We start from the raw sequence: 18,809 nt of genomic DNA on the forward strand, positions 1-18,809 counted from the left end.
AGCATCATGAATTCTTCATTTATGGCCACAGATGTGTTTTGTGAGGTCACAGTGACCTTTGACTTGTAAATTTTAATCACTTCATCTTTGAGTCCGAGTGAACGTTTGGGCTAGATGTGGGGAAATCCCCTCCAAGTATTCCTGATTAATAGCGTTCACAAGAATGGGTCAGACAGCCGGACGGACGGACACCTGCTGCCGAGGGACAAAAATGAGGATGGAACATGTTAATGGTGCATTCAATAAAACATTTAATACAGAGCTCAAAATGGTAAAATGTAATGATTTGATTGACGTTTAATTGAAAAAGTTGTCTTTTTTCAGACGCAATAGCGAATAGTCAATTCAAAAAAATGTATATGTAAAACAAACATGTCAGGGATAAAACGAGACAAATCGAGAACCATGCTCATATAAAATCAAAGCAACAAAAGAGCTGTAGCAAAATTTATAGTAAAACTTAAAAAAAAAAAAAAAAAAAAAAACACAAAGTTACAGTGATGAAGGGGCTCTTTAAGTTTCCTATAGATACAGCAGAGGTGATCCAGACGGATCACAGCAGTCTTCCTCTGCACTCGGTGGATCCACAGCAGCAGAGCAGCACTTTACCCTCCACGCTTCCCACCTCATAGTTATAGTCCCAGGTCAGCTCGGTGCCGGCCCGGATCCGCCTGCACGAGGAAGCAAGCAAGCAAATCAGTGCAAGCACAATATGTGAACATGGAGGCAATGTAATGCATTAATAAGTACATAATGTTGTAATTACAGACTGTAATGAAAGTAGAACAATCCTTCATAAAAACAGATAGAAAAACATAAGGGACGAATGTGGTTTTATTTAAAATCCTGTTTTGGTCTTCATACAATATTTGAGTGTTGAGAAGGAATAACTAAATATTTGTGTTCCTCAGCAGGTCGAGCGGGTCCACCACTAATCGCAGAGTTGATCATTTAACCCTTTGCTCCTCCCATAATGCTTCTTTGTGACATTTTAGTGAGTGAATTTGGAGCAATCTTAAAGTGCCTGATGGGGACTATTGATATGAATACAGACACCTTTTTACAGTGAAACAGTCGAGGAAAAAAACAGTCCTATGAAACCCAAGACTAAACACCACACAGCAGCACCACCCGAAGGCCATGTTCATACAGATAAGAGCATCGCATTGAAAAAAGAAATTGTTTACATTTTTTTTTTTTTCCAATGACAACGCTGCCTGGCTCAAATTTCCTCACAGTGACATACAGTAACACTACCACTAGCTGATCAAGCACAAATTCCTGCGAGATTTATCGCTGACATTCATCTGACATCTCTGACCTTTTAACTCATGAATGTTTCACTCAAATCTGCCCTGGGAATAATTTTTGTATCGGTATCTGAAACAACACACACGTACAAATGCAGAACAATTATTTTCCTGAGGTCGGCAAAAACTCATCAGATGATGTCAAAAGAATCTGTGACAAACTTGCAAAAACTCACTTGCTGGCGAAGAATGCCACCCAGGGGAACCGCAAGTCGTGTGTGTCCACGAACACATTCTGGACGAAGAGGTTAGGACTGCAGCTGTGCTGTAACACGGCGAAAAGACAAGAGGTGACGGTGTAAAAGAAAAGAGCACATTTAAACAACATTAAATGGTTGTACTGAAACAGATTCTTACATTGAGGTAACGCCCGAGGTTTCCTTCCAACTTGGCATCAATAATGTAGCAGGACTCTTCACCGTCGAAGAACTGCCGGGTGTTTTTGGGAGTGTTGTCTCCGCCTCCTCCAGTCTGTCCCTGCTGCCCACTTTTCCCCCCCTGACCCCCTGGCCCTCCCCCGCCTCCAGACACACCTGTTTTTACCATCATGCCGTGGCTGGTTTTCAGGGCGATGCCACGAGTAGATTTCACTGCTACCTGCTTTTTAGGCAAACCTGAACCTGAAGCAGGAAGAAGAAAAAACAAAACGATGACAAGTGGAAACGGTCAGAACCACGGGGTTATGACAGATGTGGTGTGAAATCAGCTGCTTTCCTTTCTCTTCTGTTTACCTGGGGTGACTTTCTCTCTCTCCTTGTTGTCTTCAGATCCTGAGCTGATGGTCTGAACATCATCGCTGTCAGAGAGCGTCATCACATCCTGTTTTTTCACGTGACTGCAAAAAAACAAAATGAATCCCAAGAACAGTCAAACTTCAGGTCATATTATTGATCAAGTCACAGGATTATAGTTAAATAAAATATGTTTTATTTCAGGAAAAACTAAATATCCTTTTAAGCTTATTTTGGAAATTTCAACAAACCTCTTGTTGTCTCCAGTTTCCTGTGATGAAAAAAAGAAAAGTTACGATAATTGTGCAAAACAATTATGAAACAAAAACACCTAAAGTAAGTACCACCTTGTTAGATTTACTATCTTAAAAATGATCACATACTGCATCAAAGAGGAAAGTAGGATTACATCTTTATTTCTGTGTAAGACACTAATTATTTTTAAAAGGGTTGTTCTATATTCGTTAGATGTGAAATAAAAATGTCCATTCTCTGAAACATTATTCTTTCTTTGTGTTTTCTTCACTCACCTTTTTCAGCCCCTGGCTCGTCAGCCAGGAAGCCACTTTGCTCTTCCCCGTCTCCTCCGGCATCGACGGTGGCTTATCATCATCAGTTCCTCTGACTGAGGCGCCCAATCCATCTTTACTGTCCTGACTCCCTGAGGCAGGAAGGAGAAAGGTAAGCGTCAAGAGGCAACACAGAAACCTTACAACACAGCGTTAAGACGTACGAAATGAATGCTGCAAACATTAACACGAACTAACTAAAAAACAACTCCAGCTGTTTTAAAGGAAGGAAATTAATATGTTTCCCATAATCAGACGAGTCTGAGAAAGATTAAAGTGCATTGCCGAGGTATGTCCTTAACTCTCAAGTTACCCTGTTGTTTACTTCAATAGTCACACACTCAAAATTACACTTGGAAGTGTAAAAAAAAAAACAGGAGAGAATAATGCTGTCGACTCAGCCTGCAAATAACTCTTATTTTCATATTTGGTCTGTAATTTTCAAACTCACTGACAAATTGCGGTCAAACTCCAAGAATCTTAAATGATCTTTCATTTTTCTTATCAGCACAAAATACCCAGACATTTTATTTGAGGTCATGTGAAATAGAAACAGCAAAACCTAACCTCTAATTTTAGGACTTGAGGAACCAGACTGTTTTAGTTTTTAATCCGTCTGTTCTCTGCTGCTGAGATTTAGGGAGACGATAGAAAAGACTTTCATACAGTCCTAAAGCAGCTTCATGACCGATCTGGTCACTAACGTGCAGTCTCACGTTCAGAACACAACCAGGTCTAACGTGAACAGTCTTTCTAGTGAAGATAAAAAAAAAACAGCGAACACTGACAGTCTTTACAAAGGTGCAGCCGGCTCACCTTCTTTGTTGCCCTTGACCTGACCACGTGTGGTGTAACTTCTCCACACCGAGCTGGAGCTGAAGTAGTTCTCCTTCACAAACGTGTCGTCCGAACTGTCGCTTTCATCTTCGCTCTTGGAGTCTTTATCGTCTTCTTCATTGCTGTCGCTTGATGAGCTTGGGCTTCGGGCTGCGAGAAGGAAAAAGATTTGAAAAATCTTATCGGGACTGAGAATATTAACTGGTGTGGCGGGGCCCGTCACAATTATTACATAATTGCCTGATCGCAGAAGCTGACTGCAATCATTTTGCCGTCATTAGAATTGGTTCCATTCATCTTTATATAAAAACAGCTGGATGAAACCAACAGACGCGTCATATTTCCATCATTATTTCCACATCATTTTCTACCTTCCAGATTTGACTGGTTGTCTCTTAACGACATCATCTCCTCTTGCCCCCTTCTTCAGGCTATGATTGAATGGCACATGAGCGGAGAATTAGCGCCACCAACTGTGAGGCTCTTAACTTCTAATATTCGACCAACCGCAGTTTGATGAGCCTCTATTGACATTCAAATTTAGTTGCAAAGCCAAACACTACAGCAATGCTGTTGGCACATTTCATTTTTAAGCCAAATAAAAAAGGACAGCCGGATAACTTGGTGGAGGCGATTTGTTGGATTTGCAGCAAATATAAAATGAACAGAAAAAGACGATTAAATCATGAATTGCAATTATTACTATGACAATTAATTGTCAACTAAAACTTCATGATCGTGACAGCCCTAGTTGTGAGAACAATCATTACAGAGAAGTAGGGACCAGTTTGATCTCTGACCTTTGGATTTGGTCTCACCCTTCTTGGACGGTCGTCCCCCAGTGTTAGATGATACTAAAGCAGATGGCTGGATTTTTATTCGGGATACATCCACGCCGCTGCCCTCGCTGTCTGAACAGTGAGCCTCGCTTTCATAGCCCTCCTTGAAGTTCTCCACACTCTCTATGTGGTCCAGGTTAGCAAAATACTCGTCACCCATCTCGAGACCTTCTTTGTCAGCAAAGTCATCCGTCAAGATTTTACCTGGTAAAGTGGAAGGCAAAAAAAAGTAAAGGATGAAGTCTTCCTTCAGTCATGTCATTCTCTAAATTCAAAGGAAAACACAAACGAAGATGTCTGAATGTGCTTGTTTCCCATCACTCGTGCCTTTGCCGAAATATTATTCTAAATCTATTCCTCACCAGCGTAAATACAGACAAAGGAGCCCTTGGCCACGTCGTCCAGACATCGGATGCCCCAGCCTTTGTTCTGGGTCTTGAAGAGTTGAAGACGCACCTGCAGGCCGTGCTGCACCAGCCGGTTGGTGCACATCTGAGCAGAACATTTGCACCTCTTATTACACTCGTAAATCCTGAGAGAGAGCAGGAAAGAAAAGACAGGCAAATTAGCTTTTATACTCAACAGTAATTATCTTCTTAGGTGATTAGGAAGGATGAGAGTTGGTGTTTCTAAAGTACATGACAAGTGGGAAGTGCTTTGGTGCAGTGTGTGTGTACAATGTCTGACCCTGTGGGCAGGCACTCCTCTAATCGCTTGTGCAAATATCCTGCATTTGGGTTGATCTGTGCCCCTGGAGTGCAACCTGTAGCCTGAAGGGTCAGCTGGTGGCAGGAGCATTTGGACCTGGAATTAAGACATGAAGCTATTAAGAACCAAAGATCATCGCCAGACTATTAGGCAATGGGAGAAATATGAAATACGTTCCAAGGATGAGTCACTTCACTAACTTGTCTCGACATCCGTCGGTGCAATCACACCCAACCAGGAAGTCTGCACTTGTGTTGATGACTACTCCATCTTCAGGAATACGCTCTTTACCTTGAAGAGAGGAGAATGTGACATATTTATCCTGTGCAGTGCATTGTAAAAGTGATGCAATCAAAAGTGTGTCATAATTTTTTGCCCTTTTTTTTGTCATGTTTCACAACATGTTGATAGACGCTGACCCATATGAAAGGAGAGCTCTTCAGCTCTAAAAATGTAAAAGAGGGATGATATTCATGGAGCTCTCAGCAGGAACAGTGAAGTCCATCCCTGACAACTCCGTCTGGTCTCCGTCTGGTCTCCTACATACGTCACACAAGTCACAGTCTCCATGATGTGATCTGATCTAATCGGACCTGACACAGCGATTGTCTCAAAAGACAAAAGAAATTCAGTGCAGTCAGATCTCGGCACATTAATCTCTCCTTTGTCACCGTCTCAGAGTAATTCTTACTGTAGGCTACTTTAGGAGGCGGGGTGGAATCGATCTCATTGACGCAGGAAAGTGGGATGTCCTCGTTTCCGGCGGTGATGTCTGGAATGTAATAGAATGGCCTCTGTGGCTGGAAGGGCCGATCCACAAGCACGTAGGGGTCGAGACAGAACATCTCCAAGAAAATAAAGTCACAACGCGTCTGGAAGAGGTAGTTCTGGATATCAGACATGTTACGCAGGCAGAGTCCACACGGAGCTTTGTAGATCACATGGAAAGACATCTGAGGGGTGGACATGACAAAGGGGAAGGATTATATAAGGAAAAATTGAATAAAAGCAAGAAATGTATAGATTTTTGGGTGCCCAGTCATGCTGCTGTTCACGTTTACCTTGCGGTTGACTTTGCGTCGTCCTGTCATACGTCTGAAATCGTACAGCAGAGGTGTGAGAAGGGGGTTCTTTCCTCTGTGCATGTCTGGCTTTACCGGTCGGATGCGATTCAGACAGGCGAGCTGACATGTGTGTGCCAGGTAGAAGATGCGGTCTGTCGGGGCACGGTACGAGGGCTGATGTGGGATGGGGGCTACTGCGTGGGTCATAGGTGGAGGAGGAGGAGGAGGAGGAAGAGGAGGAGCGGGAACCAGAGAAGGCAGCTGTCTCTGATACAACTGTGTAAATGTGGAGGGAGCAGTATTTGGGGCACTCAGTATTCTTCCACTATTGATTCATAAACAAACAGGAAAAAGACAGAAAGTGAGCTCATTAGTTTCTACTGTGTTAAAGAAAAATGTGGCTCGTTCCATCAGCTTTACAAGTAGCACATTATTAGTGTCATATAAAAAGGTGAACTCACCTCAACAGGTTGCTGGAACTGGAGGAAAGAGACTGCATGACTTTGGAGGCATGTGTGCCTCCCACCCCAGGGATAAACGGAGAAGTACTCTTCTTTGCCATCTGATGTTTATTCCTAGAAAACAGCAAGGAGAGACAAAGGCATACAATCAATACCAAAATCTACAATTGATACTGAGTGTTATAACACTGTTCATGTAAAAAAAACAAAAAACAATGCAGAATTTTTTACAGAAAAATAAAGTGTTTATGATGACTCTATCTAACCCCACCCATCATATAAAACCTCATTTAACTGTTAACTAGTGGATTGTAACTCGCAGATTATAGCAGAAGGCGTGTCTATAGACAAAAACTGTTTACATTTCCCAAACCGCATGCTTGTGTTCTAATACTTTCCTCACTCCTCCCCCTGATCTAACAGTGAGGGTGAGAAGGAGTTAGTAGAGGTCAACAGCTCTGGAGCTGTTGGTATCTCTGCCGCTTCATATCGCACTATATTTACGAGGTTGTGTACATTTTTTAAAAGAGCAATCAAATCGTGTAACATTATCCCACCTACTGTACATATTCTGTTTAATTTGGAAATTGGAGATGCGTCCCATTACAACAGCTAAAGACACTCTGGGAGGAATTAAATGAAAAATCACTAAATCTGATTAATGCCTTTTTCTTTCAACTTGGTAAACAACAACAAAAAAATGCTTTGAAAAATGTTTGACGCTGTGTTAAAATATGTCAAAGCACCCTGTAACAACTGGACAAGTTGGTTGGTATCAACTTGTCTTGCATGAGAGAAAAGAGTTTCACCGCTGCTTATAATCTCTTTATAGATTTTATACAAGATCTTAATCTTGGTTGAACTAGATCTTGTGATTGTCATGTCAAAAGACCTCATCTACCTTAACTTCAGGTCCCCCCCCCCCCCCCCAAGTGTCTACCTTTAAACAAAATGTATTAGTAGTGTCAGTAACGGGTTCACACATCATCACTCACTCAACACGAGGAGGCTGTAGAGGCTGTAGAAGCTGTAGAGCATGGGGAGGATGTAGAGGCTGTAGAAGCTGTGGAGCATGTGGAGCATGTGCAGCATGTGGAGCATGTGGAGACTGTAGAGGCTGTAGAGGCTGTAGAGATTGTAGAGGCTGTAGAGACTGTAGAGGCTGTAGAGACTGTAGAGACTGTAGAGGCTGTGGAGCATGTGGAGGATGTGGAGGATGTGGAGCATGTGGAGCATGTGGAGCATGTGGAGGATGTAGAGGATGTAGAGGATGTGGAGCATGTGCAGCATGTGGAGCATGTGGAGCATGTGGAGCATGTGGAGGATGTGCAGGCTGTGCAGGCTGAGGGGATTGTTGGAGCTGTGGACGCTGTTGATGTTGTGGAGTCAGCGATGGCTGGCCGGGTGAGGCCGCCGGTGCTTTGACGGGAGAGACGCCAACTTGTCCGTCACTGGTGTACTGAACTACGGGACCTTTACTCCTCAGCACCCCTGGAGATTGAGGAAGACAGTAAGAAATGAACATTGAATTACTGACAGCATATGACTGAGGGAGCTTAACATGATAAGAACAGAAGCACTGCATTTAATCATAATTTCTTCTTTTAGTACACCACATCACAGTGTTTATAAAATAATTGCAAGTGAGGGTGAATACTTTTTACACACACTTTAATAGTTGACATGTGTCTGTAGATACAGGTATGCACGGGTGTGTTGTGTTACCCATGTTAGGTCTTGTCCTCTGCTGGCCAGCCAGCTTCTTCTCCTGGGCGTTGGCTGTGGTCATCTTTAGATTGAACATCGGCTCCAGCCTGGTGGAGCCTCTGTAGATCCACTCACTCCTCTTATCATCCTGATAACAGGACACAACAAGTTTACTCTATCATTGTGAGGTCATTCTGATCCAGCACATTCATTCAAACATCCATTCAAACATCTGAAGATGTGTACGTTTTATTTACATTTTAGTCATTTGGTTTTGGTTGACCAAGATTTTCACAGGTTTTAGGTCAATTTAATTGCCAACCCATTTTCAAATCTTCTGAACGTTTCAAGGGGCCATCTTTGTGTGTGTGGTTACCATGGTTAGTGTTATTATCGTCTATCGCAGGGTTAATGCAAAAGCCTCAGTTAATAAGTTTACACACACACACACACACACACACACACACACACACGTCTCTCCTCGGAAAATCCGGTCATCATTTCCAAACCTGCTCCTCTAGCATTAGCATTAGCTCACTTGTTGTTCCCCGCTGACGAGCAGCATACCTTTTAGATGGCTCACTCATTTCTATATTAAAATACTGTGAATTGCAAGTAACGCTCACTGCAGAGCAGTTTGTTTGTCTGTTATTGATTGTGTGACTTTGGCGTTCGTTTGGATCCGAACTGTACCGATACTTGGGACGAACCACGATTCAACCTCCATCTACTGCAGTAATACATTGACGATGTAAAAACACCTCATACAGGTCAACTTAAAAAACTATTGTTTCTATACTGAAATCTATTCAGACTCTCTGATGGCAGCATTAAAGGTGTCGGACTGAAAGTAACGTTAAATTACCGTTACTTCCAGATCACGCGATAAACATCTCTTATAAATGTCTGGTTGCTGCCTGCTTGTTCATAGTTTGTCTCATGTTTGGTTTCTGCTTCTTCTCTAATTGTCACTGTAAATTGCAGATGAGTTTAGCTCATAAATCAGTTTTGTTTTTGTTCCATAATGTGACCCTCATCCCCAATTGTAGTGCAAGTTCACAGATGGTGCAAGTCAATGAATAAGACTTTACATTTAAAACGCTGAAGTTAATTTGCCCATTTGCCAGTCTTCAACATTATCATTTAGTATTCAGACATTGACACAACATTTAAAACATGTCATCACAGCCGTTTTCAAGTGTTTTCGTTTGGTTTTCATCACAATAAAACAGGGACCGATGATTATTTTTCGTCATAGTTTTCGTGAACAAACTTAACACTGATTCTGGTGCCGACATACCAAAAAGAGAATCTTGACCAAGCTGCCGTCCACTTCCTCCACTTTGCTCTTCCACCAGGTTCCCTCCCACTCCGTCTTGATAATCTGGCCAACCTTCAGGAGCACCATTGGTCTGCTGGGATAGGCAGTGATGTATTCCTCGATGAAGTCTCGACATGATGCGTCCTCTATGTCCTCCCAAGTGCGCTTTACTGTGAGAATGAGAATAAAAGCACGCTTTAATTCACCAGTTTACCACAAGTTGCTGCTTTTTTTTTTTTATATCAAAGAAAGCCTAAGAAATTGGCTCTTACATGGTCGGCAAACTGGGTGGAGCTCAGGTAGAGTCACGTATGAAGCATAGCCATCATCAAAGAAGATCAGAAACCTGAAACACCCAGGAGGACATTTATAGCAAACACAGGAGATCGGCACCTCCACCACCTCTTCAGATGTCCGTCCACTCACCTCATGCGGTTCTTGTTGTTGGGCATCTCTGCTATGATTCCAGCATAGAGCCACTCCAGGTCTGCGTCCTTGTACTTGGCGACTACGCGAGCTCCGACATACAAACTCTCCAGGGTGGGGTTGTAGTCAAAAGCCACATGATTTCCAGACAGCAGACTCTTACCTTTATCAAACTTCACTTTATACTTGAATACACCATTTCCTGAACGGAGACAAAGGGGGGGTGTCATGAGGAAAAAATTCTACATATAATGTAGTATTCAATACTAAAAATCATTTTTAATGTCAGTCTAAAGAACCGAGAAGAAGAAGAAGGAAACACACCAACTGGGTTGATAGCAACCAGTTGGCCTTTGAACCACGTCTTGGTGCGTTTCTTTCCCAGAATGCTCATCCCGATTCTCAGCTCGTCCTCTGTCACATTGGGGTTCGGCTGGGTCATTGACTGAGACGGCATTTGGGATACAATCACCGGTGGCGCTAAACTCTGAATACCTGGAGGGTTAAAAAAGCAACACACATGAGTATCAGTCATACAGCCACACAAGTAGGATGCATGTAGCGATACCTGCGGCGCGTGCTGCTCACCTGACTGAGCAGAAGGCTGTGCTGGAGATCGGAGCAGCGGAGCCCCTAGTGAAGGCTTGCTGATCATTTTAACCAACTTCTGCACCTGCTGGGAGGTTTTATGTAGAGCAGCAGAGGCTTCCTTTAACTGGCATAATACAGACAAAGGATAGACTGTGAGTGACTGTGAAAGAAAACTCGGTTATGAGCATCTGGTTTATCATTATTCATATGCTAATCATCTACTCATAATCCTTTACTTTTATTTATCTCTTTGGGACAAATTACAAATTGTAGACAGAGATTTAGTGCAACTTAACAATAACTCAGCACATTAATCAGACCAGGAATGAAGTGAAAATATTCCAGATCCATATAATGATGATTTTGTTGCTCTCACCACTGGATCTTTGCCAGGAGTTAGAGGCTTCTTCGGAGGAACCACTAAAAAATGATGGAGAACAGAGGACAACACATAATTAATGACCTGACTTTGTCCATGGCATCGTAGCACTGAATGGTGACTCTTCTCATGACACAACAGCCCGACTTACAACAGCCAACAGCGATGACGTCATCGTCGTCGTCGTCGTCTATCTCAATGACTTCAGAAGACAACGCGCCTCCTCCGCCTCCTTCCTCCTCTGAGCTGCTCTCCCGGTAGACGAGACCGTTCTTGCGGTAAGTTGCCTTCACCAGTTTCTCACACTCTAATATAGACCTGAGGAAGATTGGGGAAGAGAGATGCCAGCATGTAAACTAATGAGGCACCAACCCCGCCCGGTGGATCAGTGCTGACGCCGCCACCGACCTTAGTGAGTGGAGAAGATGCCAGGTTTCTTCATTGACGAATAAAATTCAGAGGTTTTTTTCAACAATAATTCAGGGCGCAGCATAAAAATGACTCCCATCAGTTCCACACACTGAAGGTTACAGATTTTAAATACACCTCCAACACCCTAAGATCAGGTATCAGAGTTGGTATCAGGAGAGGAAACAGTTGGGTCGGTGCATCCGTGTGTACAGCCTGTTGTCACACATCACACCCACAACCAAAACTTCGTTTTGTTTTTGTAGAAGATGTGACTGTCAAAATATAACTTAAACATAAAGCACAATATGATGCAGTCAAATTATTTAGGTGAAGTCATAAAATCAGAGAAGTATTATTATTTATAAATATTTATTTATTTACCGGCTACGAGGCCACGAGAGCCACCTCTGTTGGATGGTAGCGCATTTGAATAAACAAATATTTGTCTCCATGTACGCACGTGTTTGCTTTATAAATACTGTGATGTGTGTTTGATAATGTTTCCAGGTGTAACTTCACCAGTCTCCCTTCAGATGAAGCCTCATGCTGCCTCAACTAAAGTAAGATCACAATTACAAAAATGAACAATGAACTACAGAGTAGAACTGTAATGACTTGTCAAGTAAACAATTAATTGTTTGACGGAAAATTAATCACCAACAATTTTGATAATTGATTAATCGTTTTGAGTCACGTTTCAATGAAAAAAAAAATGCTCCAATTCGCCGATCGCAGCTTCTTAAACGTGAATATGTTCTGGTTCTTTCTGCCCTCCGTGATGATAAACTGAATATCTTTTGGTTGTGGATGGTTGGTCGGGACAAAACAAGACATTTTAGGCTGCAGCTAAATCTAGGGAAACACTACTCAACATTTTTTTTTTACCATTTTCTGATATTTTAAATTCAAGCTAATTGTTTAATTGAGAACACAATGTTCAGATTAATCAATAAGGAAAATAATTGATATTTGCAGCCCCGCTACACAGTATACCACGGTAACAACTGATAATACATATAAAGGATAATAAACACTGACATGCAGAGGCCTCACAGGCATAGTTAGGTTGTAGTCGTATATAAACACACACTTTATAAATAAGAGAAATAAGTTGATTTCCACTCACTGGTTGGCATCATTGAGAAGCATCTCTGTCTTCGCCTCCTCCTCCTCTTTCTGCTCCACCCATTCCTTGAGCTCTGTCAGCTGAGCCTTTTTCTTCTGCACAAGCTCGCTCTTCTCCACGGCATCTTCAATCCACTTTTTTAGCTCGTCCAGAGAAATGCCCAGCTCTTCCTCCAGACTGGGGTCCCAGCCCTCCACCTCCATTCTGACGAGGGGACAGAAGAAAACATACAAGAAGTACAGAAACATTAGCACTAACCATTTCAACCTCACTTTTTGCCTTCTTGTTTTTTTTTTTTATGTATATATACACGGTTTTAAATTATTTGAAATTTCATTCTCTGTACATAGTGCACATTTTCTGTGTGCCTTTTTCCAAAGGTTCACCCATTTGCCCTCACACGCCAACAGGAACAGATACCATGCAAGGTGCTGGCCCTGCGATAAGAAGATGACCTGATATAAAAGAAAATGGTGACATACAAACAGATTTTGTTTCTGGATTTCAAACCATGAACAAGTCATTCTGCAGAGTTGATTCTGTTAGTTTCGCCTCCTCACTGGAAAAAAAATGTTGTGGACAAAATAACAGAAACACCTGTCAGTATAACGCAGCATAGTTCAACAGCACCAGAAACATAAAGTTTAGGGCGGGGAGGTAGGATTCATAGCAGGACTACATGTCGATAGGTGGATCTAATTAAAAACTGTGTACTGGGAAAGGAAAATATACATTTTTTTTTTTAATATCATGATCATGATTAAAATGTTTCAACCAAACTTGTATCCCTGCTTGACAACAATGCTGACCCGTTGTTGTGTAAACATGTGTGGGAAAAAAAACCCGTAGTAATGCGTATTGATATCCTTTATAGTAACGTGATCTCCACCTATTATTGACTGGATATTTAATCTATTAGACCAACCTGAACAAGTGAAGCAGCTACCTGGTTAGCACGAGACACAACCTACAAGTCCAAACACTGTCACGTTACCTGAAGAACTTCCAATGTAAATGTCTGCTAATTTAGTTAAAGCTGCAAACTTAAACCACTATAACTTTCGTTGCAACTTTATTCCGGCCGAGTACGAGGAGCAAAAAAAAAAAAAAAAAAAAAGACACCAAACTAGAATCAAGATAGCTTGTTAGCTTAGCACGAGCGTGAACAATATCTCATCTGCTAAGTGACTGATTGCAGGAAAACAAAAGAGCGCCGTGTCGTTGACGTGCGCTGTTAAAAGACACATCAGGCGGTAAGACCTCAAACTTTGTGAAGAAGCAGCACTCACCCTTCACCGCTCTCCATCCTGCCTGCGCGCAAATATAAGGTTGGCCAGCTATGCTACCAGTTAGCTCCAGCGGGGAGTGCGTGTTTTGTGTCCCGGGGCATCCCGAAGAGGCGGTGTTAGGTCGATCTGTTGGGTTCTGTGCAGTGAGAGAGCTCCGCCCACTCAGGTTATTCAGGTTTTATAAAAAAAAAAAATGTGCAGCTAAAATCACATGCAGGAGCCAGATAACTGACGATACTTTAATTAACGATATCTAAGTCATAAATCGTATTATTGTTTTATAATCAATCAGGTTCTGCGATGGGAATTAACTGGGATCAACTGTGGGGACATTCATGAACAAAATGTGACATTTATATATTTCCTGATGAGGCTCCAAATTTCAGGACTTTTAAAATGTCTGTCTGCATTGATGGATTTACTTCTTTACACTACATCTTCCACATGCTGGAAGCTACAAACGCCCCGGAAGTGACTTAGAGAGCGATTACTTCGTCAACTAAAGGCCCTTTGGATGATTCATTTATCCATGGTTGCATTAGGTATCCATTTATGACCTTGTAAGTGTTTAATGCAAGCTATGAAACCATAAAACAAACTAAACAAAGATTTTTTTTTTTTATTATTTTTTTTTTAAAGTGAAACATTGCAGTATTTTAAAAGCTGTTGAAGTAGTTGGATTTAATTGTGTCACTTTTCAAATAAATTGAGAAGACTTGTGTGAACCGAAAATTCCCATCTGACTAAGAAAAAAAATGTTTGAGGCAGTTGTATGACTCTTGTTTAAAGTTATTTTGACACTTTTTTTTTTTACATTTTCCCGTCATGATAAATACTGTTAATTAGTAATTACTCCTATTACTACTATTAAAACGATCTACTTGAGAACCACTGCAAAAAAGGGATAACCTTGTTTGATACATCCTTAACTCTACTGATTTTGACTCTACAGAAAGACGCATCAGTAAATTACCTACATCTGCTACAAGCCACGGGGTTGTTTAATTTGATCAATAACAAGCAACTTGCACGAAGGTTCGTGCAAAAGCTCCAAACTAGTGTGACAGAATTTGAGGGGAAAAAAAGCAAACATCTTTGTTGCACGGAGAACTTTGAGACATCTGGGCTCTATTAGTGTGATGGGGAGGGCTTTTGCTTTTGTTTGAATCAAGTAGATTTAACAGAATACTTTGTTGTTCGAACGAACAGATCACATTTAATCTCGAAGAGTAACCTCAGCCTTTGTGTTTTCTGTGGTTCAATAGAACGATCAGCTCTGCTTTATTTGCTGACAGGAGGGGTTTTATTTTAAAACTGCTTTTGTTTGCTCTGGTGTTTGTGCCAACTACCTGATAAGAGTAATCAAAAATTTGATATGCCAGTTTTTGGAGGGTTCTGAAATTGAAAACATCATAATATAGATATGCAGGTATTGATATTGATCACAGTAATAGGTCCTGCAGGCATGGAAACATTGCTGGTTTAGTTGTTAGATTTAAAAAGAATAAACATAAGCAACTTGAAATGTCATTCCTGGTAGAAATGGAAGCCAACAGGGCCGTTCGTATAAACAAAGCAGTAATCTCAGTCATATCTTTAACAAAGCACTAGATATGTATGTGATTGTCTCTGGAACTCGACATTGAATACTTACATCATTGGAAGGTGCAGATGCTGCCGGTAAACAATTTTCATCAAATATGTCATAAAGGTTGAAACTAATAAAGTCTGAAGTTGCTCAAACAGACTGACTCCTCAAAATATGTCCTGGCTTGTGTGTGAGTTTTCATTTTCTGTCATCCCATCTTAGGTTTGAACATGTCTCTGGTCTCCATCAATCCTCCGATTGCTCCTCCTGGTATGTAGTAACAGTGACGGCTCTGTAAGGGTCCAGCACCATCTGAGCACAGCGGACGATGGTCACCAACAGGAAGAAGCAGAGGAGGAAGAAGAAGAAGAGAGCAAAGCCGAGATCCACATCCACATCCAGTCTGGCCACAGGGAGGCTCGTAGGGTCCATGTTGGCAGAACCACAAAGTCCAAAGATATCTTCCTGCTTCACAGCCCTCGTCTCATCTGTAGATATCCATTAAAAGTCCCTCAAATTGTAATCATTTTAACAGCTGTTTAAGGGACTCTCAGAGAATCCACCGTGCGTCATCCAGCTCTTCTTCTGTTTTGTTTGTCTTTTTCCTCTCAGCATTGACACCTACCGTCCTTCTCCCAAAGATAAGATGGATAGGTGGACACGTGTCGCCCCATTTGGCACCTGTGTCCCCCATAAATAGTTAATAAGGAGTTTGGTAACGATCAGGCCGTTTCTGAGATTAGGACACGCAGGCATCTCTTCAGGAGTCCAGACTTTTACAGGAGATGAAACTTTAACAGGAGTCACAGGATGTCTGGTTGGAACAAGGTATATACACATAACAACATGGCAGAGAGATGTGGCTGGTTTTTAAAGCTGTATAAAGTGTTCAGATGCTGTGTCTATACTGAACCAATCAGTTCACTCTATAGATACCCCTGCAGACATACACAAAGTTTGGATTATTTTCTGTCCTGAATGTGATGGAAAAAATAAGAGTAAAGAAAGGTCAAGATGCAGAAAAGAAAAAGTAAGGCTTGAGGAGGAGAAAGAGGATATGATGCCTTGGTGGCAATCCACTTGAGAGGGGTTGGAAACTGATCCTGACCAAAAAAAAAAAATGCAGATTGCTTGTATTCTGATGCCACTAACAGAAACACACACAAGTAAGGAGTAAAAGGACTCTATGCAAATAACGGTGGATCTGGATAAAAAAAAAAAGCCACAAGAGGAGTCGGCATGTGTTGAAATGATTCCAGAAAACAAGGAGTTGCAGGACACACCGTTGCCCAGGTGCAACCCAAAGAGGGCATAGTTACAGTAAACCTGTCTTAGACCAGTTGTGGCATTAATTCCATCTGTTTTCACCCCCAGGCTGTGAAAGAGAGGAGGGAAGGACGGAGGTGGAAACTGATCCCAAGAGATACCCGCAGATCTCTGAGTGTTCAGCGACGCACAGAAAGAGGAAAGAAAACAGATACATGCCAATCAAAGCAAAGTTGGCTTTTGTTTCTTCACTGGATAAGAACATAAAACTGTTGCAAGGAAGTGAATACATGTGGGGATGTAACTAACACAGCCATGACTTTTGCATGAGTGTGATCAACAGAGTGCACTGTTAAAACACCTCAATGAGCAACACTGGAAGTCTATATGACTTTGTGATTAAAGATTAAATTACAGAGATGCTGCTACGACCTTCCAAACCTGACCACAAGTGTGTGTGGTTCAAATTACAATCCAACACCTTCAGTCTTGACAATATAACAATTTAATACAAAAAACCAAACATTTCTTTCTCTCGTTTAAAATTTCATATACAGTATATTTATATATGTGTTTCTATGAGTGAAAAAAACCTGGATACAGAGCAACCAAAGAGGTTTTCAACAATAACAAAGATAACACAGTCACCAACATACCAGCGTTATCTACATGGGTTTACATACGATTACATAATCCGTCATCACAAGTGTGTGTTACACAGACAAAGGGACATTGTAACAAAACTGGCTAAATTTAAACTGCACACATTCAAAATTAAAATTATTTTAGAAGCGCTACCTCTCATCCCACAACATTCTTCTACAATGCAAACTTACCCAAAACACATTGTTGGCAAAGATTCAGTCCTCATCTTAATGTCACGAACAAGAGGACAAAACCGAGAAGAAAAATGATTTTTGGACATTCAGACTTGTAGATCAAATCATTTTTAGCTCTGTTGATTCCATTTTAAATCCTAGGTACCCTGATCAAACCGTTAATTAAATACCAATCAGAGAAGGGCAATGGACAGCTTAAAGAGATCATCAAACAATAAAATACTTACATTTCGATTAAACCAAACATACTACCACGTCTCTCCATTTAAAATAACGTTATTCAAGGAAAACATTTAGAATGGCTTTAAAAGTACACAATTCCTGCTTGTTAATTATTGCTTTGCGTTTTCTCTTTCATAACATTTCTTTTACAAAAGGAGTACAAAAGCCCAGGCTTACAGGGTAATGAGGGCGACAAAAAGAAAGCGACGAGAAACCCTTCAACTTTTAGCTGATAAAGATACTGTATGCATCCATTTTACAAACATACACACATGCATACTGTTTATATGTAGGCAAAGAAAAATACACTGTATACATTTCCAACGGGCACCATGGAAAACAATGTGTGGCTATTGTAGCGATGTGTATGTGTGTGTGTGTGTGTGTGTGTGTGTGTGTGTGTGTGTTCTTGTAGAAGTACATTAATCAATAAAAAAAAACTTATATTTCTAAAGAGGAAAAAAATGAATTTATAGGTGCAGCCACCGTACATAAAAAACTGTACTCAATATAAATCTACACAATGTAGAAGAGCTCCTGGAAAGCAGTTCAGTCATGCAGAGACATGCTGTGGATATAAAACTGAGAGTGAGGTTAGCGTGCAACAGCTGAGACTTTCTTTTTTTTTTTTTTAAAAATCACCAAAGCTGTAAATCCCTGCAATTTCCCGAGAGATTAAATCAATGACTGGAGTGATTGGTCTACATGCTAAAGGGCAAAACAGCAAAATACACTCTTAATCAATGCCTGAGAAAAAACACCAACATATTAGAATAGAAGGCCTTTGTGTGTGTGTGTGTGTGTGTGTGTGTGTGTGTGTGTGTGTGTGTGTGTGTGTGTGTATTTACTTCCTGTGTACATTTATCAGTGTACAAGTGTTTTGTGCAGTCTATTCAAGTGTGGTTGCGTGATTGTGCGTTTATATATATTTATTATACATATATATGTGTGTGTGTATATATATATATATATATGTATATATATATATATATATACACTGTATATCACATATCTACAACATAGGTTGTTGAGCTTTGGGCAGTGCTGGCTAGAGAATTCTCTTACAATGGCTGAAGTATTTTTAAAATAATCATCTTTTCGTCAGTAGCAAAGTCTTGATTTTTC

At 41.1% G+C, this 18,809-nt stretch overlaps 2 protein-coding genes across 2 annotated transcripts; both read right to left on the reverse strand.

The window, feature by feature from the left end:
• Nucleotides 1–246: 246 nt before the first annotated feature.
• setdb1b (SET domain bifurcated histone lysine methyltransferase 1b) lies at nt 247–13,853 on the reverse strand. The gene is made up of 25 exons (XM_069142698.1): nt 13,770–13,853; nt 12,481–12,684; nt 11,095–11,261; nt 10,941–10,984; nt 10,562–10,688; nt 10,298–10,468; nt 9,974–10,175; nt 9,820–9,893; nt 9,527–9,717; nt 8,245–8,374; nt 7,515–8,010; nt 6,520–6,633; nt 6,056–6,383; nt 5,686–5,947; nt 5,195–5,285; nt 4,974–5,090; nt 4,649–4,818; nt 4,266–4,490; nt 3,427–3,597; nt 2,572–2,702; nt 2,293–2,312; nt 2,042–2,145; nt 1,668–1,930; nt 1,487–1,575; nt 247–671 (listed from the first exon to the last, which is right to left on the reverse strand). Exons 1-25 carry the CDS (start codon nt 13,784–13,786, stop codon nt 554–556), a joined length of 4,026 nt encoding a protein of 1,341 aa, XP_068998799.1. The 5' UTR covers nt 13,787–13,853; the 3' UTR covers nt 247–553.
• A 1,750-nt stretch (nt 13,854–15,603) lies between these two features.
• LOC138192105 (cortexin domain-containing 1 protein) lies at nt 15,604–15,789 on the reverse strand. Its single transcript, XM_069139308.1, has one exon. It carries the CDS (start codon nt 15,787–15,789, stop codon nt 15,604–15,606), a length of 186 nt encoding a protein of 61 aa, XP_068995409.1.
• Nucleotides 15,790–18,809: the final 3,020 nt, after the last annotated feature.

This window comes from Embiotoca jacksoni, unplaced genomic scaffold (genome assembly GCF_022577435.1).
Source record: "Embiotoca jacksoni isolate LCO1_2020_lvr unplaced genomic scaffold, fEmbJac1.0.p SCAF_11, whole genome shotgun sequence".
In the NCBI taxonomy this organism is placed as follows: Eukaryota; Metazoa; Chordata; class Actinopteri; family Embiotocidae; genus Embiotoca; species Embiotoca jacksoni.